The sequence below is a fragment of the Xiphophorus maculatus genome, chromosome 17 (assembly GCF_002775205.1).
Source record: "Xiphophorus maculatus strain JP 163 A chromosome 17, X_maculatus-5.0-male, whole genome shotgun sequence".
In the NCBI taxonomy this organism is placed as follows: Eukaryota; Metazoa; Chordata; class Actinopteri; order Cyprinodontiformes; family Poeciliidae; genus Xiphophorus; species Xiphophorus maculatus.
This window is the reverse complement of record NC_036459.1, coordinates 5,689,052-5,710,576: the sequence shown is the minus strand read 5'-3', so window position 1 is coordinate 5,710,576 and position 21,525 is coordinate 5,689,052. Positions and strand designations below refer to the sequence as shown.

Here is a 21,525-nt window from a genome sequence, read left to right as displayed (position 1 = left end):
TTTTTTTTTCTTCCTCTCTTCTGTATTTTCTATTTCTGGTTTTGATCTGAGCTGAGAAACTCTGCAAATGTCTGACTTCAAGGTTTCCAGAGCTTAAAATGGGATTGCAGGGCTTCTCTTTGTTTGTGTGCTTGTGTGTTTGATCTAGTGGAGGTCCTGAGCGTTGAGGTTGTGCAGGGATTTGTCAGCTTTTGGATGACAGCAAGTATAGGCCCGCTCACGCTATCAAAAAATAAGCATAGTGCTTTTTTTATTATTATTATTGTTGTTGTTTTGTGCTGCACGCATGTACAAGAACACATCTGAGAATGAATTTGGCAGCAATTAGTTGAAAACCCCAAAGCGCTGAAAGCTGCTGAGATTTAACTCATTAAATTCACTCACACTTTTAAAGGGAATGAAAAAGCTTTTGTTGGTTCAAAAGTAAAAGTCTGTAGTGGAATTCACGCTGCTCATTGCTTCTTTTTTTACTTTAACATCACAATCTAATCAACCTTGTTTTTTTTTTCGTTTTGCATGCAATTAAAAGTACTTTGTTGTTATTTAATATGTGAAGTCAGAGCAGACTCCAGTCATTTTGGTGTCCAAGGCAAAATTGCGATTTGCTGTGTAGAAAACCTGAATGTTCTTGTCTTTGTTCCCCGTGTAAACAATATTTACCCCCAAATATATTTTATTTCACAGCTTTGGGATAATAATCTAAGATAGTGAATCAAATATGCAACAAAACTGTATTAAAAAGCGAAACTGTTGTTTTCTGTGTCTGTGCTATTTCATTGGCACAGAAAAATCCGACTTTTAGAGAAATTCTGTGTGGACAGAGGCAGCAAATATTTCCTAAGTGCATCTGTACAGAACAAATCTAGATTACATTTATCTGTTGCTGAACGATAAAAGCAAAACAAGAAGCTGAGACAGAATCTTTAACATGACATTCTGAAGATGAGATAATGGATTTACAAAGGAAAGGACCTAAATATTATTTAATGACTGATTTAGAAATGTGTTGATCCAAGGATGCCAATCCTCCCCGCAGTTATCAAACATTAGATTTTTGGGTTTTTATGATTTCTACTAGCTTCATTACATTACTGTGCTTGGTAGCAAGGTAAACTTGGATTTTTCCAGTCTTGTTAGTCTCGGTTGCTTGCTTGATATTTGGGGAAGTTAAGAAGAGCAGATGTTTTCTTGTAGATTTTTCTGGATTTATACAGATATATGGACGACTACCTTATGTTTATTCATCCTTCCCATTTTGAGGGGTTACTCCAAATACAAAACAAACAAAATAAAAACATTTTCTGCTATATTTATACCCAAGAAAAACAGAAGAAAAGTTGTGAATTACTGAGAAGAATTACTGAAAAATCGGGTAATCATAAAATTTACATTTTAGATTGCTCTTAAATTTGTTTCAAGAGGATTGCTGGGGTGCCAATGAATTTGTTGTTTAATTTTGAGTGTCAGTTTTTGTTACTAAAATTAAATATAATTTTTTTTAAGAGTTCTCCCGTATCTTTACTAGGAGTGTCAATAAATGTGGCCAGCACTAATTTATTTACTCCTAATCTCTTTTCTACGGTCATTAATGAATTTATATAGCAAGTTGTTTTCTTCTTTATCTCTAAAATTTTTTTGTAAGGTTTATTACCACACTTTATAGTTGGTAAGATGTATTTATTATGCTTTGAATCATGGTTTATAATCTTCTTTTTCTATAACGAGAAAGCCAAATTCATATTTTCCTCCTTTTTCTTTTTTTTCCAAAGGAAGTACCGAGTTCCCTGTGGTTAAAAGGAAATGCTTGATGTTAATTTTGGGCGAACTACTAGCAGTAAACATACATGAGGCCCACAAGCATTTTTTGATCAAATATTTATACAGGAGTCCAAATGTAATATTAATATCACCTTTATGTGGCTGCCCGAGTATGAGCAGCATGCTAATGAGGGCGGTTGGAAAGTTTACTGAAATTTCTCAGATTGCACGTGTGTCTTCCTGCTAATTAAAAGCAATAATCTGTATTTTTCACTGCCATGAAGTTTAGTGTGTGTGTTTTTTTTATGTTTTCTGTATTCGACTCCAAATGTGTTTTTATGTGTTTTGAAGGGATTTAATTCCAAAAAGCTAAAGACGGTTAACAAGTATACCAGTGTGGGTTAATCTTAGCACATGTTATATATTTACTAAGGATCCCATGTTGTTTGTACAGTATGTGTTTACATCTGTGTGAATCTTGGCACATAGATATTGGGTGTTTGCGTTGTGTTATGTGTGAGTTTGGTTTTTGTGTGTGGTCCGACCCAGAGAAACTCTCTCCATGCGTCGGGAAAACGCTTCGCCGTGCATGTTTGCTCTTTGCCTCTGTGTGTGCAGGTTCCCATGTTGTGTTTACAGCGTTGCGGTTCGGGAAATTCTCCTGTAATTCCGGTTCCTCCGGCGATTAGCTTCAGTTGTCTCAAAATTATTTTTGCAGGAGGAAAGAAGCAAATATTTTGCATATTCAACTTTGAAGCAGTGGGCTACAGATGAACGGGGCCACTGGGTTTAAAGGGCAGTGCTACCTGAAAAAAAAGAAAAGCAGCTCCAGTGAAAGTTTATTCCTATCAGAGAAGTGTTATTTTCAACATGTTTGTAAGTATAAACAGTTCTGTTTGGGTTGTGTATCACAGTAAAACAGTAACAGGGACCAAACATCTGTTACACTATATAAGAAAATAGATTTCAGCAGGAAACTCGGAGATCATAAATTTAAAAAAATGAAGCATTACATTTCATTTAAAGAATGATGCAAGAATTACTTCAGGCATGTGACAAGCCAATATGCCAATCTCATTATATGAATGTCTTCAGGCCTTAGGTAGGAACTTAAAATCATCAGTAACTTTTAAATTAAGCTGTTCAATTTTTACTTTGAAGTTATAATTCATAACATTCACATATTTCAGAAAAATCGAAGGCAATAACCCTTAAAGCCCACGGTTCCCACCCAACCTTTCATTTAATATGACTTCTGTGCACATTAAGCTTAATAAAAAGAAATACAGGGTTAAAGTGTTTATTTGAACTTTTATCCTATTATAGAAGTGACACACATGCAGGAGAAAAGTGCTTTATTTCGGTGCGCCCGTCTTCTCATCTGGTGTGCCTCTACTTGAGCGTCTGGTGGCGTGTATTTGGTGTCTAATGGGATCTATAAACTCCTACTGGCGCATTTAACTACCTTATTAGAAAATATTAGTCGGAATGGCTAGCCTTACACCCCACTTGGTTTGCACTGCTACCACTGTGTTATTTAAAGCATGAAGTTTTATGCTTTGGGACAAATAAATGTACATTAATCACAAAAAGGAAAACAAATTTCTTGTTTGGAGGGCGATTGGTTAGTTTAGTTTGAAAATGTTTAGTTTTTGACCTGCAGATCGCTGGTTCCTCAGTTGAGGGAGTTCAGTCACTGTCTGACTTTATGCCAAAACTTTCAAGGAAATTGATTTGAAAAGTGGGTCAAAACAGCCAGTTCAGGTGAGCTTAAAAATATATCAAAATAATCCAGGCTAGTATTTAAACAAATGCTCATTGTCCTTAAAAAGTAAGAAAAAAAAGTGTGAAAGCAGAAAGAGTGTATGAAAGAGAGTGTTGAGTCGATGGGAAAATTGTTTTCCACTTGCCTATACACTCATATATATAAATATATATATACAGCAAATGTAGCGTGGAGTTAGGAAACCTCAGCGTTCCAACCAGATGTTTGGGGCTTCCTGGAAATCCTCCAATAGGAACATTCCTGCCTGTTTATGACCTGTTACACGCAGGCAGGGCGTATAGGACAAAACTGAACCCCAAATATTGAAATAACCGTATCCCACAGTTACTGAACATGGAAGCTAAAATCATGGCCTAACAAAGGGAACAAAATAACAAACGAGAGAGCTCACTTACTACATCTGCGTTCTCGCTTAACATTTGAACTCAGTTTTGGATGTAAACGCAAGAGCTGCACACGGCTCTTCCAAAAACGCAAACCTATAAGTTAGAAACTTAAATGCGCACACACACAACCCCTGATGATTATTTTGCGAGCTTTGAACATGCAGGTGTGGCTGAGCAGTTTTGGCTTCATCTGTGCTTTTCATTTTCTCTTCTCCCAGATATCTCAGGACCATTTGGAATTAGGCCCTCTGGACCTCTTAGCAAACAGATTTTATGCTACCCTTTTTTGCCAGTATCATTTCTCAACTTTTCTGGCAGCGATATTGATATAAAAGCCACTTGATGGATTACTCCTGTTACTTTGAGTAACTTTAGAAGGCAGTTTATGGCTTACACAGACAAGGAAGATGAAAGCAAAGGCTTGTAATAAAATAGTTATATATTTGAATACATTTATCTTTTTTTTTTGCTGTGCACTGAGTAAAGTGAACTAAAAGCACTTTCAAAGATGGTTAGGTCTAAGAGTAAATCTGAGATATGTTGAGACTCGAAGGTCATATGAAATTTCAAACCTGTTTACACTTTCTGTGACAAATAACACGGGAGCAAATTCAAGAAGCCATTTGTTCATGTTGGATATGGAAGAATCAGAGTTCAGTTCTGAAATGGCATCCAAAGGCAGATCTGCTCCTAAAATTAGCCCCAAAGAGAGAGAGAGAAAAACCCCAAAACATTCACTGTGTACTAAAGTTGTAACAAAACCTTGCAGCACGAGATTTCGTGATATTTAAATACTATAAATGCAATGTCATAGTTTTTATGTAGCGGTTCAAATTAATATATTAGATGGAAAAACACAAAAACATTTTCAACAAATATAAAAAACAATGTTTGGACTTATGAAAAGAGAAAAGATGTCTGATTCTTTCTAAAATCTTGACTGGTTCTTGAGTCCTTAACATTGTTTATCATCCAAATAAAGAGTCAGAAACTATTCATACCCCATACAGACTCAGGTGTAACGTAACCTGTAAATTTAACTTTATGTTTCTTATGATGAGAGGGTGAGAGGAGACTAAAGTAACATCTTGCGATAAAAACTCAGAATAAGGACCCTTTTTATTCATTTATCAAGTGACTAACTGCTTTGACCTTTAAATGAATCGGTTAAAGGGTTAAATCGCTGCTTAGGGTTTCACAATCTGTAGCTCTACTTTCAATACTTCCTCTTCAAGTGTTGGTGTAGAGATGTCATCTCAAACATGAGACGACTCCTTGACATGAGATGTTTTTCTTACAGATGTGAAGAATACAGAGCCTCCTGTGATCATTTTTTTCTTAATCGTTGACCAGCAACTTTGGCCAGTTGCCGATTATTTTCTGCACCTGTTGCTGTTAATACATATGTGTGTCTTGGTGTTTCAGTGAAAACTGCTTTAGGAATGGGGATGAACTACAGAGTGCTATGTGAATTTCCCCCTCCTCTCCCCGTGTCTACAAAGGATTATCAGTGTGTCTGAAAACATTGCTGATGTTGGGAATAATTTTTGTACATAAACACATATGTATATAAAAGTCCACAGAGCAGAAAGACTTGGTGTTGTCATGGACACAGGAACTACCTAGCCTGCAGTCATGTCGGTATTTTTTCAAGTAACATTTCTTGGGTTTTCCTTTGTGTTATGATTCAGTGGATGTTATTAGGTTTTATTTCTTCCACATTCGTGCCTGCGTAGATGTCTGGAATGTATGAGAGGTCCTGATCAAGTAAAGCTGCTGTGTTATCTGATAGCTCTGTGACACAGCCACAATGGCTTCCAGGCGTCTTAAACAGGGATTAAACTCTTTCTCCACGTTGCAAAGCCGGGATCTCCCGCAAGGAATAACTTTTCTGCTCTTCCCGCTCTTTTACTGCTCCGCTCAGTCTCCTTCATTTTCGCCGTGATGATTTAAACCCTGCTTCCCGACACTCGGTAATCCTTGTGCGACAAGACCCTCCTGCTTCCCGCTGTGCAGACATCAGAAATGTCATCTCGTCGTTGATTAATAGCTTTTCACCAAATTCCTTTACTGATTTTGACGTTATATCGACCCGGGGGTATTTAGTGGAGCATTGGGTTGCACAGATTTCTGCTGCACCGTTATAATTTCTTGACCATATATTTCAGCGTGTCACTATTTAAGCAACAATTTTATTACTTTAGATCCTTGCAAATGTTTTTATAACCCTGGAACATTTTCACTGTTTTATGTTTCAGCAGCAGTCTTTAACATGTTTTGGGGGAGATTTTATGAAATAGATCAACACAAAATAGTCCGTTTTTGTGAAGTAGAAAGAAAACGATGTTGGAAGCATTTTTTAATCAGTAGAAATGTGATAACCGTGTATTTGATTCTGCCCTGCTGACTCAATACTTTGTAAAACCAACTTTTAATACAGTTGTATCATTTGGTGCTCGTCTCTACCAGCAGACAATTTTACTCATCCGCTTTTGATAAAACAGCTCAATCTCTGTCAGACTGAATGGAGAGTGTGAGCATTTTAAAAAATATTTTAGGTCCTATGAAATCCGCAAAAATTAACCATGAAATGACATAAGGTCTCCACCCAAATGCCACGATCTATCTAACTAAGATCGCCCATCTCCTGCACCTCTTTCTGAGAATGAAAATGATCACGGCCTAATTACGTTTTTTCATGTTTACGTTCTGAAACTTTCCTCCACATCTAGAGGGAACTGCACCCTAGTGGCTGCATTTCCTAATTACAACGAGACTTTAACTAGCACATGGAAAGCATAAGGGCAGTGACACTTGACAGCTTTTGAAATGGGTGGTCCCAATTACATGCCTAAAGGGACCATAAATGGGCACGTAATGGTTCTTGGCCATGTTGGGAACTGAGCAGCTGTCCTTGAGATGTTAAAAGCTTGGATATTTGTCCTAACTTTGCTTTAAACATGTCCGCAACTTTCTCCATAACCTGTCTCCTGTCTTGCTTGGTCTCCATGACGTTTGTTCACTTCTCTTAGAAACCTCTGAGGCCTGCAGTCATGCTGAAATTAATTTACAGGCTGACTTCTGAAAAGTGGCACTGAATTTTGCTTACGAGACTGAACATAAATGCACCATGAGTTTGTTTTTTTTTATTATTATTCTCGTTTGAAAAAACAAAAATCTTATTTATTGGGGTGAGCTTATTTTAGGTATGAATGATCTACATGTTCATTTTTAATGGCTTAGCAAGACTGTGATAATAATAATTGAAAAATGAGTGTAGAAAATGTTTAAGTCTTTGCAGCTGTACAAGGAAAACAACTGTCTAACGAAGCATAGCGTACTTTGGTGGAAGATCACTCCGACTCAAAAAGCAAATCAGGAAGAATTATTGGAGGCTCTTGTCTTGGCACAGTTTGAAATAATAACTCACGTTGTGAGCTATTATCTAATCTATATTTGCTTCAGTGAGGTCGGCTTTTAAATCATCAACCAATAAAATAAAGAAGTCACTCATAAACTCACAGTTGTCCCGTGTTTTTCCAGGCAAATTAAGGACCAATCGAAGAAGGTCGCCAACCTGAAACACAAAGAGCAGCTGGAAAAGAATCGAAATGCCCAGCTGATGGAGGACGCCAAGAAGCGGGAGGACAACCTCAACGAAAGTTCTCAGCAAATAAAGGTGAGGAAAGCGGTAGAGGCGAGGCGGGGAGCTTCGGGAAGGTGGAGAAAAGTTTTTCTTTGTGTCCTTTGAGTAACTTCTGCTACAACAACACCATGTTGTCATAACGTGATACAGAGCAGCCCGAGGCAATGTCAAACACACTCACTCTCACACACTGCAGCTCTCAGCTGAGAACATGTGAGAAGGGGAAGCCAAGGTGGATAATTGGCAGGGGGAGCCGATAGAAGATGGAGAAGAGGGAAGTGATGAGTAGAAAAATGAGAGCAGATTAAAGCAGAGAGAGGGGGGGGAAATGAAATTAATGCTTTTTGGGTTTTAAAAAGCTTCTTTGTGGTCGGAGAGCATTTCCTAATTGTTTGCTGGGTCCATCAAGTCACCCGAGATAGGAGCCGTATGCGGTGTGATGATTTTGTGTGGTTTTCTTCATATAGCTGAAGATAGTAGGTTTTCTTCTGCTTCTTTCTCATTTAACTTCGCCCTTTCACCTTAAATTTCTTCCCGGCTTCCCCTGACATCCTTCAGCCTGTTTTCCCTCCTCATCCTCGCTCTTCTCTTCCAGTAATTGCTAACCTCATTGGTTCGCTGATTATAGGCAGATGAAAACTGTCGGGGTGGGTGTGTGTGTGTGTGTTTTGTGTGAACAAGCTTATGCACCCTTTAGCTATGGTTGATTTGGTTTAAGTTGTTAAGAAACTGTCATTTGCTGTGTGTGCATGTGGTTGGATGATGAGTCGATGTGAGTCACTGAGACACACGAGACCGCAGCGGTTACAACCAGAGCTTTTGTGTGTATGTGCCGGTTCCGAGCCAGTATCCATAACCTAAACAACCCTGCAGATGGTAACAAAGCAGGACTGTAAATTTAATTCGATGCAATAAGAGCCGGCTTTGTTCCAAATAAATTCCACCGTACTGTGCATAGTCAGACACCAAGTAATGTTGGCTCGCTGCGGATTCAGATTCACAGCACATGCGTTGAGATGTTCTGGAGGTTTGCTCATGGCCACTGTAATGCCTCATCGTTCTTCGTCCTCCCTGCCCCCATCACTTATTCATTCATATCTAATTTACCCTGCAAAGTCAGCTCCCCAGCAAGAAGAAAATAGATCTTTTTTCATTGGAAATTTATGGGAACTCCATGTGGTGATTTCTCTAAGCTCTGTTTGTGATCAGAATAATTCAAGGCTGATAAGGGATGAGGGTCTCCAATGCTGCTCACAGTGGCCAGCTTCTTGTGTGACATTGTCCCTTAGGTTCACTGCAATGTGGAAGTGAACCACACCAATACAACGTGTACATTTTAATCAAATGTTTTTTTTTGTTTGTTTTTTTCATCTTGTGTGCAAATATCTCTGAAGACACCTGGCTGGGGCCTAGTTAGTACGCTTCTTCACCATTTTGTATTTTTGTAGCCTTATTATTTCATAAGCAACAATAAGGGCATGAACCGGTACCCGAAGAACAGTACCCAAGTTTTTCAGGTACTGAATGTGGCAGCTGACTATGTCAGTATGCAAACTCAGATCTGCCAAAGGGGCATTTCATATTAATTATGACACCCAGCGGTTTAAATTATTTACTTTAGTCTATTCGTGGCCTAGTGCAGAAGTCTTCAAATCCAGGTCCTGTGTGTCAGTGTTTAGATTTGTCTCTGCTTTAACTCAAATAAACAAGTCATTAGTGGGATTCTGGAGAACTTAATTGGATACTGAGGATGTGATATTTGATTCAGGTGTGTTGGACCAGGGACGCATTTAAAAGTCATAGGACACCGGATTTGAAGACCCCCTGTTTAGCATAACTATTTCTGATTCAAATAAATAATATCTACCCGCAGCATGATACTTAAAATCTGATTTGATCATGGGTCTAAATCTGTCATATTTTATAAAAGACATCTTCCCCAACTCGGATCAGGACTAAAACAAATAGAAATTCATGAAATAACAAGTGAATTTAACAATATGAGCTGTGAACATTTGAATTTACCTTGAAATCCACATGGTTGTCTTCAGGTACAAGTCTTTCACTAAGTCCTCTGAATCTGATGCAAAGAAAACAGTCGTTAAACCATGGTCCTGTTGTGTTTTATCCACACGATATCGCAGATGTTTTTCTAAGACCTGGGGAAATAATACCAGCTTGTTAAAACTGGACATACATGTAACCGTTAACTGCAGCTGCCTTTGTTCTGGGAGTTGTGCTCTTTGCGCCCGCAGATGCTTCAAATGCTCATAAAGCTACATCACACTCTGAAAGGAAGGGAAAAATCCACAGACCATAATGTGTCCCGTTTTACAACTAACTCCCTTCCACCTGAGGTACACTTTGGGCCCTGTGCACATCTGGCATGAACATGTGTCCTGGGCGAGCCGATCAAAGTTGACTTGAAATCTCTTAATTGCCCGTGTGACTGTACCCGAGACACATTTTGGATTCTTTGAGTTCCAGTCATTTGGACCGCATTCAGAGGTGGTCCTCAGTGCATATTATGGTCACTTTCTTGTAGCAGTGTAAACACAAATGTCTCTCGAGTCCCACTGACGGACCACCAACTCAACTGAATGCCTCCCTTTGGTTAAAAACAACTCATTTGGCAGATCGCTGCACCAGGGTGGAGTATCCTCAGCTGCTGTTGACCATTCATTTACATAATGTTTTGGTGTAGGTAGAAATAACACATTTAGAGGTCAGTAGGGCTCTTATTTGGTTAATCTTTGCTACGGTCGAGATCGAGATGTTTCTAGATGATAATTGCACGATTAGGGCTGTTTATCAAATCAGAGCTGGTTCTTTTCTATGTTGAGCAACATGGAAAAACATGTTGCTCAACTTTCTGATGTTAAATAACAGTGGAGATTTATAAAGTTGTATCTGCAGCTGACCTGTTCGTAACTCCAACTTTAAAAATGAGAATATAGAGAAATCATTAGTTTATTACTGAAGGGTGCCAACGAGTGTAGAAGGTGACATCAGCATGAATTAAGACATTATATTTAGATTATCACAAAAAAATCATACAGTGTTAATTTTATCAGGTTTATTTTGATATGTTAAACTATTATGGTGAAATTTAAATATGTACGTTATACATTAGAGAAACATTATCTTAGAGGCTCTGTCTTGACCCTTTACATAATGTGACAAAATGCTTTGTTGGGAAAATGAGTTTATCTGAAAGGTACCCAACACGCTTTGTTTCTGTGAAACCTGGAGCTTCTTGTTTCTCATAATAAGAATTAGCACAATAGGCATGACTAGCTGTAAACACAAACTGTGTGTGTGTGTGTGTGTGTGTTTCTTTTAAAGAGAGGCTGAAAGCTTAAAAAGCAACTCCTCTGCAACACATTCAGCCTTTGCTAATTTGACGAAATGCCCCTTATGCAGCTACAGCATTGTTCAAAAATGTCGGGTACCAAACAAACCACAAACAGATGAACAAGATGTCCAGCAGCACAAACAGCCAACATGACGCCATAGAAAACAAACTCCTTTGTCAAAGGTCATTTTATCAATTCAGCATCTTTCTGATGCTAAATTGATCAGAAGGACATTTAAGTCATTTACTCACATGAAATACTTTTATATGCAAACTCCATGCAAACACTTGGGTATGGTGCATTCACAGATCCTAAAAGGATTGGATTTTTACGTGTCTAACCGTTTGTCGATTTTCTCTGGTAGCAACACTCATGTCAAATCAGGTGGATAAATGCAGGTATGGTCAAAACATTTTATCTTTTTCTTCCGTCCTTTTGGCAGGACTCCCTCCATCAGAAGGAGGAGCGCATTGAGGAGTTGGAGGAAGCGCTGAGGGAAAGCGTTCAGATCACAGCAGAGAGAGAGGTGGTGTTGGCCCAGGAGGAGCAGGCACGCTCACATGCCGAGAAGCAGGTAATGTGTGTGCAAGCGCATATGAACGCCTGCTGAGCCGCATGAGTTTTCCCTGAATGGTAAATGTGTTACCCAACATTTATCCTAAACTTTTCCCTAATTTCGGTCCATCATTTTTTTTTCTGTTGTTTTTTGGCTATTTAATTCACCTTAACAATAATTACGGAAACAAAAATGCTCTGTGACAGTCTCAAAATCGTCCGCACTAAAAGTGGGAGCAGCGACGAGTACGCCCACTCCCATCTGAGCCCCTTCAGGTGCGGCTCTGCGTGTTTACTCAGTCACTCCTCATTTAGAGCCGAGGTAAACACATACCTATTTAAAGAACAGCTTACATTCTGTCCCCTTCCACCAGCAACACACAACCGGCCATGTTTTCAAACGGAGTGCGTGCCAACCGCTTTAAGTCGTAATGCAGCTCATCTAAATGGAGACAGTGGGAGAGCTCAGGGCGGTGGTAAAAGGGAGGCTCAGAAGGGAAGAGTTTGGTGGATGCAACCTCAGACCGCGGGGAGTGTGTTTGTGTGTTTGTGTGTTTCGCTCCCTGGAGCGGCGGTGACTTAACGATGCCATAGAGATGGGAAATGTTCCTCACTGCCTAGATGGGTTTTGACAAGTGGGGGATGTTAAAAAACAGCGTAGGCTCAGGACGAAAAACGCAGCCTGCTGTAGCTGTTGGCAAAACGGCTGGACTCTTGTTGTTATTACTGCCTCTAAATGTCTGCCGTCTGCGCCGGCCTTTACTTACCGGACAGCTTCTGAACAGACGTGTAAAGTCAGCCATGAAAACAGATGTTTTACTCCGGAGGTATGCGTCCTCACAAACTCCTCCGTGGTGGGTGCTAATGAGCAGCGCTGCAGAAGAAGTTTCACGCAGACAGATGATGCAGAGGATGGACAGATAATTAAAGAGTCGATGGACAGGGGAAGGCAGTCACATGGACGTGTGAAGGTGAAATGCAGCTTGCAAAACATTTTCTTCTTCTGAAAAACATCAAACACACTGTTTCAAATTCCAGTCAAGTTTCAAAGACATCAATACAACAAGAAAACATGTTTAAGATGATGCACTTGACAGGTTGGATTGCCTTTTTGCTGTAATGATGCAACTAAAAAGAAACAGCAGTTTTCATGGGTGCACTTGCCTCTTATTATAGAGAATGTGTAAATATATCTTACCTTGCCCTCTTATAAGTTTTTTTTTTCTTATATATAAATGTTAGCCACAAATATAATTTTGAAAACTGGCAATGAGAATGAATTTATAAAAATTACTCCAAGAAATTAATGGTGACTCATTCAAGAGGTCACAACATAACCAAAAGGGTCATCTAAAGCTCTGGAGGCCTCACATGGCCTAGTTAAAGTCAGTGTTCATAATTCAGCAATAAGAAACCAACTGGGCAAAATGGCATCCATGAGAGAGTTTCAAAACACCCATCTCATGTTTACCAAAAATTAACCAAAATGTTTTGTATACCAACAAATCAAAATGTAAATTTTTTAGGCTGTAAACTAACAGCGTTTTAGAAACACTAAGTTACACAGATGGTCAAACATGGTAGTGGCAGTGTGATGATATGGGGCTAATTTACTGCTTCAAGACCTTGATAATCGGCAGTAAATGACAGAAATATAAATTCTTAATTAAGTGCAAAAGGCAATTATTAATATAATTAGATGTTTAGGTCAAAGTTTATCAAGAAAAAGCCAAATAATTTTCAATCTTTCAATAATGTTTCATGATTTCCTGTCTATTGAGATGTGGTATTAAATAATAATAATAAATGAAGGAGTGAATTTCTAAACTGGGGTTTTCAAACTGCAGGCCCTGCATACATATACAGAATAAAAACAGGCAACGTCTGTGCATATAAGAATTTATTTACAAAATACTTTTGTCTTTGAAACGCCTCCTCCCAGGGAACAGTGCATGAAAATGGGTCAGTGCAGTACCTTCTGGGATTCCGAGTTTTTACCATTCTCTTTTGGTCTCTATCTTTTTGTTTTCCATGGCTGGACCAAACAACAATATCCTGCTGCTGACAGTTTTTGCCCTCAAGCAGACTCGCTGTGCAGCAGGGTAGTGATCTAGTTGGCTTCTTCTCTGCTTTTAAAAGGATGAATGTAAAAAAAAACATTTTATTAGTTTCACCACATTGAAGTCCCTGTTCCACGTGGTTCAATTTTGTCGACAGTGATTGCCAAGCTGTCACATCATTTAGGCTGGGAAATATTAAAATGCATCAAAATGCTGCAAGTGCAACTTCAATTAGGGAGGCCAGAGGCCATTAATGGCAGAACGAGGCCTTATTTCAAAATGCTCCCATGGAAGAGAAAGGAGCAGAGATGTCAGCTTGTGGTGAAAGAGTGGAGATGTCAGCCAAACACCCGCTGCAGTCCTCTCCCAACGTCAACAACTCTAACTCAACCTTTCAGCAAGCGCACACACGTGTGTTATGTAGCATTTGCAAACAGAACAAAGGATACTTCTTCTTCTTTTTTTTTTTTTTTCAAACGCAAATGGACAAGTATGGCCAAAAGAAGCGCGACCTGCTGTTTAGCCTGAGCACAGACCATTCCCGAATCGCATTCAGAAGAAGCCAGATGGAAACCAGCTTTTGGAAATGCGTTTCTGTGGGCACAAGTAAATCATAAATAAATATTTTTGAGTTCCTTTTTATACAACTGCGTCAGCGCAATTAACTTTTCACATAATGATTCATAAAACGTTGACAGGAGAAGACGATTTCCTCCCTTAATGAGGCCGGCTGGTTCAAAGGGCTCCCACATGCAAATGCTGCCAAACTGGTCCCACTTATAAACAGACTCCGACTCGATACTGGTGAGCAGACGGCTTTTTTCTTCGACTGCACTGTCAACACGTGTGTGTGGGACCGTCCCATGAACCTGATTTGCCTGTCAAACGTTTTTGACCAGAACCACATAAAAATAAACCAAACTTTTGCTGCTAGACATGAGTCACTACTGTATGTGCGATGAGCGCAGAAAGGTGTGCGTGTGTGTGACACAGCAGCGAGCCAGCGCCGTGACACACTCCATCTGTCTCAAACTGGAGACAGACATACCTCTCCTCGGCTTCCCGTTTTCTATTAAGCGGAGAATTTTTTACTTGTTGAACCCGGTGCTCCTTTCTCCTGTGGTTCATCTTGTTTTGATCTTAAAATAAACCTGAAATCATTCTTGAACACAAGCGTCCACAGGGCTCGCGGTCTCCATTGTGCCGACGCGGTCTGGAGGAGTCTAGAGAAAGATTCAAGTATTTTACAGAGCTGCATCCATCTATACATACACACATAACATGAGTTCATAGTAAACCTAAGCAATGTATCCATTGTAATACAATATATACTAAGAAATTTGAGTCTGGAACAGTTTGCAAATCAGTATTTCCACAAACTGCATCTTGCTTCTTTCCAGTCCCTCAGTTCTCATGCTTGGCCGTGTCACTCCTACCTTATTACACTCCTTTCTCACTCTGTCACGATTATTGTTCTGCGTCACATTTTCCAACCTTTTCTTTCCTCCCTTTTCTTTTCTAAATACTGCTTGTATTTCTCTCTGCAATTTCTATTTAGTCTATCGTGTGCTCATCCTCTCTTATATTTCTTTTTTTTCCCAAAACAACTTGCCTGTGTTTGTAAAGTCTTTCTTCATCTTCTTTAACTTTTGTTTACACCTATCTTCTTCGTTACCTCTGGATCCTGAGGCCTTTCCTCTGCCTTTTTCTTATATTTCTCTCCACGTCACTGAATTCATCTCCTCCCCTCACTGCGATCACTCTTCCTTCTCACAACTCTCTTTTTCTCTGTCATTTGTATGCAGCTGTCTCACATTCCAATTCATGAGTTCACCACAAGCGGATTTAGGTGGTCAAAGGTAACAAAGAATCATCACGTGCCACTCTCAGCGTTCTTGTTTTTCCGTCATCAGGTGGTACTTTTGTTTTAATTTCATTCTTCCTTTTATCCAGGTGCTTATATTCTTTATTTAAACAAACAGTTGGAGGGAAAGTTGATTTCAAATCATCTTTGTTTTGCCTCTGGTTGTCTTGACAGCTCAAACTTTGAGTAGTTTTGCTCTCACAAGGACTTTGCATCAATCAGACTATGAAGAAAATATCACAGATTTTTGTTTTGTTTTGTTTCATATTTCTCTGACATCTTACATCAGACTCTTGTTTTGTATTTTCGTGACACTATTTATAAAATAGCTGCAGACAAAAATGATGATGTGCGTGTAGCTTCCTCTGTACATCGCTCTTAAGAAACCCCTCTGTATAATGTTATGTATATACAGTTCAGACCAAAAGTTTGGACACACTTTCTAATTGAATTCAATGAGAAGGTGTGTCCAAACGTTTGGTCTGAACTGTATATGTGAAAATCTTGAAATCTGGTCTCAAATTTGGAAAACAAAATATCAGTCTGCTTTTGTGACTGCTAGATTTTTAGGTGTTGGGGTGGAAATGACTATTTCCACTGTATACCTGTTATACAGGTTATATTACCACATAATATAACCTGTATTTTAATATGTTGGATTCCTGGTTCAGATTCAGGTATCCAACTTCTTTCACAAATATTAAATATGATAGAGCTCATATCAGAAGTTTAATATCAGTGAAAGAACCTGTCACTATGACCCCCATCATGCTTGACAGCTGGTACAGTGTATTTAGGCATAAAAACCTCACTTCGACTTCTGTACTTCTTGTCTTGTTCTTGTTTAACTGCCCACCAAAACGCCTCCCTAGATAAAGGTTTTGCATGCTGATGCTACAATTTTCAGTCAAACGTGAAGGTGCCGATCTGTGAGCAAGGGCTTCTTTCTTGCTCCACACCCTCTCAGTTGAGTGTACAAATATAAAACTTCCTTCACTGAGGATGACAACAGAGGCATTCAAGCTGGTTACAGACTTAAGTCCTTTTGTTGTTCCTGAACATCCCAACCAATTTCCTTCCATTTCATGGTTACAGTTTGGGACTTCTTCTATGTTTGGTTACGTAGGGATGCATCCAAACGTCTGTTTAAATGTGTTTAAACTGATAATCTTCTTTAGAAATGGTTCCAAAAGAGAGATCGGTTACATGAACGATTCTGCAGACTTTTTCTGACTGTTATTCAGCTTAACTTCAAACTCCACAAGCTGGAGTCAATCACAGACACAAACAAGACGTCGTGTTATTTAGGTATTTTATAAGCTTCGGTACCACATTACGATATGGAGCTGAAATTAAGTATATATTTTATCCTGAATCAAATTTTGAACCTAACTGAATCGGAGAAAATCTCCAATAAATTTATTTAAAATGTATTATTGATTGATTGCCAAGTTGATCATTATACCTTAGCGTAATATCAAACATTACATTTAAACTCTTGCAAAAGCAGTTAAAATGATTTCCCTTTTATTTGGTTTGTCTTGATTTGTTTTACTTGAAATAAAAGAACAACATAATGCATTCTCGAAAGTTTCATTTTTTTAATTCACTTTTTGTGTTTTTTAATAACACTTCTTCTGTTGCATGGTTTCCTTTCTTTCCTGTTTTTTTTTTTTTTCTGACTTTGGACGTTAGCCGAATCGTTGTCTGGCCTTAAGAAATACACACTGACCTCACACACATTAAAATGACACAGTGATATAGAGCCAGTGAAAAGAGCAGGCCGAGATAAAATATGTATCAGGAAAGTGAAGGAGAAAAATAAACAGCTTAGAGAAAAAAAAATAAAACAGGGAGTAGGAAAATGACCTGCTTGATGTTCCGCAGTGGAGAATGATTTTTTAAACCTTTCAAACTAGTAGTGCTCAGACACTTTCAGTCAAACAAAAAGGTCTAAAAGAAGCCAAAACTAAATGTGTGTTTATGTGCCTGTGTCAGGTGGAGGACCTACTGGTTGCCATGGAAAAGGTGAAACAGGAACTGGAGGTGATGAAAGCCAAGCTGTCATCGACCCAGCTCTCATTGGCTGAGAAGGAAGGTCATCTGACCGCCCTGCGAGCTGAGAGGCGGAAGCACCTGGAGGAGGTCCTTGAGATGAAGTAAGAATATAAAAACACTCATATCTCATGTTTTAGTGCCTTTCTTTATATTAATGTGTATTTCAGCTGTGCTTTAGCATTGAGTTTTATCCATCCAACTCTACATGCACCACTTATCTTTTCATTTCCTACTGGTTTCTTAACGAGCACACACATATGGAAAACATAGCATTAAAGGTACACTGTTAAATATTACACAAATTCACATTTCTGCGTTTCTTTTCTCATCTTGCACTAATCTGTCTAAGATTTTCTTAAGAAAATTCCTCAAGGTTTATTTTATTGCTGTGGTTTCAGTGGAGAACTTGTTGATTTGCTCCAAAACAGTAAATACTTTTAGACTGATAAAACTCTGTTGAAATCTAATTATTGTTCTCAGGATGTGGTCTCTGTTTTAGTTCTTTTTTCCCCCCAGGAAGTTGCTTTTATATGTGATGATCATTTTAGCTACTGGGAATCCACAGCAAACAAAGATACTATTACTTTTTAATGCCATCTTTCAGGCTTTATGGACTGAGCATTTTGTACTGTGGTGTATTAACTTTAATAGCGAACAACCACATAAATGCTAGGGTCCACTGTTCTCCTCACAGTGTTAATAAAAAGGCTACAATAATGCCCTGTTCCCCCAAAGAAACCAACCTTTGGTTGGAAAAAATCATTCGCATTTCTGAGCAGAACATATAGCGATGTATTTATGACTTGTGAATAGCATGACTTTGTTTAAAAAAAAAAAAAAGAGCTGAAAACAGTGGAAAAAGCAGTGGTAACATACAGTACGTGACGTATTTGCCTTTTTGCTGAAATTTTGGTGAACGGGAAGCGCCAAGTTGTACCAAAGCGTTAAGTTGTACCAGTATCCTTGACAACCGTGAGGATTTAAAGTAACTTTCCTTACTCATAGTATATTGCAAATAAATGTGATCCCAGATATCAGAACTGTCCAACTGAAGTGGGTGATAATATAAACTCTTCAGAAATGACTTCAGAATAAAATGGTTTGGTTATTGGTATGAAATGGAAAAGAGGTTGCTTTCATTTGAACTTGGAAAATCTAAAAAAAGTCTTAAAAAAAAAACTAGTTGGATTTCTAAAGGATGAAAGATTCACATCAAACCCATCTGCAAAATACACACCAAAAGTTGCCCCTTTGTTAATTCCTATTTCATTCAATCAGCATCACATGTACATTAACAACTTTTTTGAACTCTTTAGTCTCTGATAAACTCGGCTCTGTGGTTGTAAGACATCTTGGACAACGTAGTTTGTTCCCCCACAGTGGAGATATGGGTTCACCACTGATTGCATAATCTCATCCCAATATCTCTCTGCATGGCCGTTGCCTTTAGTGATGACAAGCAATAGTTCACAGTGAGAGAAAAGCTGCCCCACACAATTATACTGCATCCACCAAAACCTGCTTGGCTCTGGCAATGAGAATTTGGGAGATTTTCATTGGCACAACACAGATACTCAACTCTGGTTCAACCACTAATGCATTTTCTTTGCAAATGTGGCAATAAACAGGATTTCCAACGGTTTGAGATTTATTGCCACAAAACATTGTTGTATCAAAGAAGTAATCAACCAAAGACAAAATGTCCTTGCTTTTTATGTTAAGTTTACATTGTTATTTTCTTTCATGGCTTTGCCCTGCAGGACATTGCTAGAAGTAGAAAATCAGGAGTTTAGGAGTTTTGACTTCTGAAGTAAATCGAATGCAGCATTACGGCAGGCAGTTTCCCTTTAATACTCAGGTTTTTCCTAACATATGAAACCGATTAGTTTAATAATACAAACATTGTTATATCCTCTTTTGCTTCCCAGAAAGCAAAAGAAGATGCATTTTCTTTTGCATTTTTCAATCATATCTTGGCTATGAGCTCTATCTACTGCACAACATAACAATCCAGCTTGGTATTCATAATTTCCTGAAATCAGCTCATTTAACTCGGCATCATTAAGCCCTTGATCTCTTGATATCTGCAGTAGTTTTTCCATGTAGCTTCAGTGATCCAGGAAGATGGTGATTGGACTCAATGACACGAGCTTCACCCGACACCTCATTAACTCTCCTCTCGTTTCTTCTCTCGCTTCTCTTCTTTCATCTTCCTTCTCCTTCACTCCGCACTTTAAAGCCATCGAGATGATGCTAATGCAACAACCATGTCCCACTATCCAACTCTTCACATGATTGATTACATATGCAGAAACCAACACACACACAGTCATGCGCAGGCTGTAACCCAGCGTTCATTTTAATGTTGTTTTAATAGATGGGTTTGTATTTTAAGTGCTGCTGAGATGAGTCCAGCAGTCATGTATTTTCTGCAAATTTACATCCTCTCTGAGCCCTCACGGTGACATCTGATTTAGTGGAACAACACTTTGGGCTGAAATAGAAGCCGTGGAGAATATCCATGTTAGACATGTCCTGCCTCTTAAAGTGGGCTATGAGACAATGTTTTATTGTGGCCAAATGGGAAATGAACTCTGTGATTTCATTTTCCTGTTCTGTGACCATGACATTTTCCACTAGGATTGTATTATTTTGTTTTTGAGAAGGGTTTAGTGTAGTTGGTGTGGGGGATTTTATCACCTTCTTCTCAACCCAATGCGGTTTTTACTGGTACATAGATGCATAAATGGATTCTCTGTTTTTATATGCGGAATTGCCCCATGTATGAAAGTCCAGACATGTCCGAGGTTTCCTGTTGCAAATTTATTGGCCCATTAATGAGTATTTATGTAGCACACATAGACTTTAATAGACACTTACCTGCTTTGTTAAATACAGACCACACAGTTTTACAGGAACACACATATCCGCAATACTGTTACAAGTTGATTTACCAGAATGTTAATCAGATTTTATTTTATGTTTCCCTTCTGACCTGCTATGAGTGGAGGGTGTGGGGTTTGTTCCTTGCAGCAGGTATGATCAAATATTTCACTGTAAACTCTCATATGGTCTTGGTTAGTTTGATTGTTTATGTTCTTGTAGATGACGGTTGTCAGAGGAATCAATACTCAGATACTTAACAACGCCCACCTCATTGTTTTTCTTTTCCCTTAAGGGTTAGCTCAGTACATCCAAAGTAAGCATAACTTAATGGGTTTTATCTTTATTTGTTTTTTATTCATTTCATGGAAATTATTATACCCCCGTCTCACCATTGTGTGTCAGACTTTTTCATTTTAAGAGTTTTGGTAGACAAGATGGCAGAAGAAAATTATTCTCCCCCCATTGCATTCCTAAACATTTATCACTATAGCTAACACGATTTAATCACCACATAAACAACACATGAGCTTCACAGCTCTGACATGCCACATAAACAGCACATTTACAAACCAAATGTACCAAATAAACGTAACTGCAACTCAAACAGAAATAAGCTACATGGAGATCATGTAGGTTTAAAACTGAAAGTGAAACTACAAGGCATTTCTTGCTCTCTTATTAGTTTGGCTACTAATTATTTAACTACTCGATAGAGCATGAAAATATCATTCCCATAAGGTCAGCTGACTTAAGGACAAGAAAATCAATGTTTTAGATTGGCCATCAAGTAGCTCTGATCTCAGTTTTACAAAACATTTTTGGGCAGAACTGAAACGGTGTGTTTGCACAAGATTACCTACAAACCTGACTCTGTTACACATGTTCTGTCAGGTCAAATGGGTCAAAATTTCAACAAACTGTTGTTCGACCCAAGTCACCTAATTTAAAAGGCAATTCTACCAAATACAAAGGAGATTTACTGTATGTAAGCTTCAAAATCTGTTATTTTTAGCATTTAGCAGATGGACATAACATTTTGTAATCCAAATAGACCTAGAACAGGAAAGTTTTATTTTTCTTTTATGTAAGAAAAAGGTTGCGTGTCTTTCACACAGTGTACGTAAATATCTCTGCTTTAGCTTATTATTTACAGACTTTTTTCCTTTGTTT

General features: G+C 38.5%; 1 protein-coding gene across 12 annotated transcripts in view; it reads left to right on the top strand.

The window, feature by feature from the left end:
• The window catches only part of LOC102216858 (ELKS/Rab6-interacting/CAST family member 1-like), a 124,011-nt gene that overhangs the window by 50,519 nt on the left and 51,967 nt on the right, over positions 1-21,525 (top strand). For all 12 annotated transcript variants that reach the window (XR_002754257.1, XR_001351224.2, XR_002754256.1 and 9 more), the window contains 3 exons: positions 7,474-7,609; positions 11,375-11,506; positions 17,410-17,570. Coding sequence is in view for 9 of the 12 variants with exons in the window: in XM_005807422.3 (XP_005807479.1) it covers positions 7,474-7,609; positions 11,375-11,506; positions 17,410-17,570 (429 nt within the window). In the remaining 3 variants the exon portion in view is untranslated. The remainder of the gene's footprint in view (positions 1-7,473; positions 7,610-11,374; positions 11,507-17,409; positions 17,571-21,525) is intronic.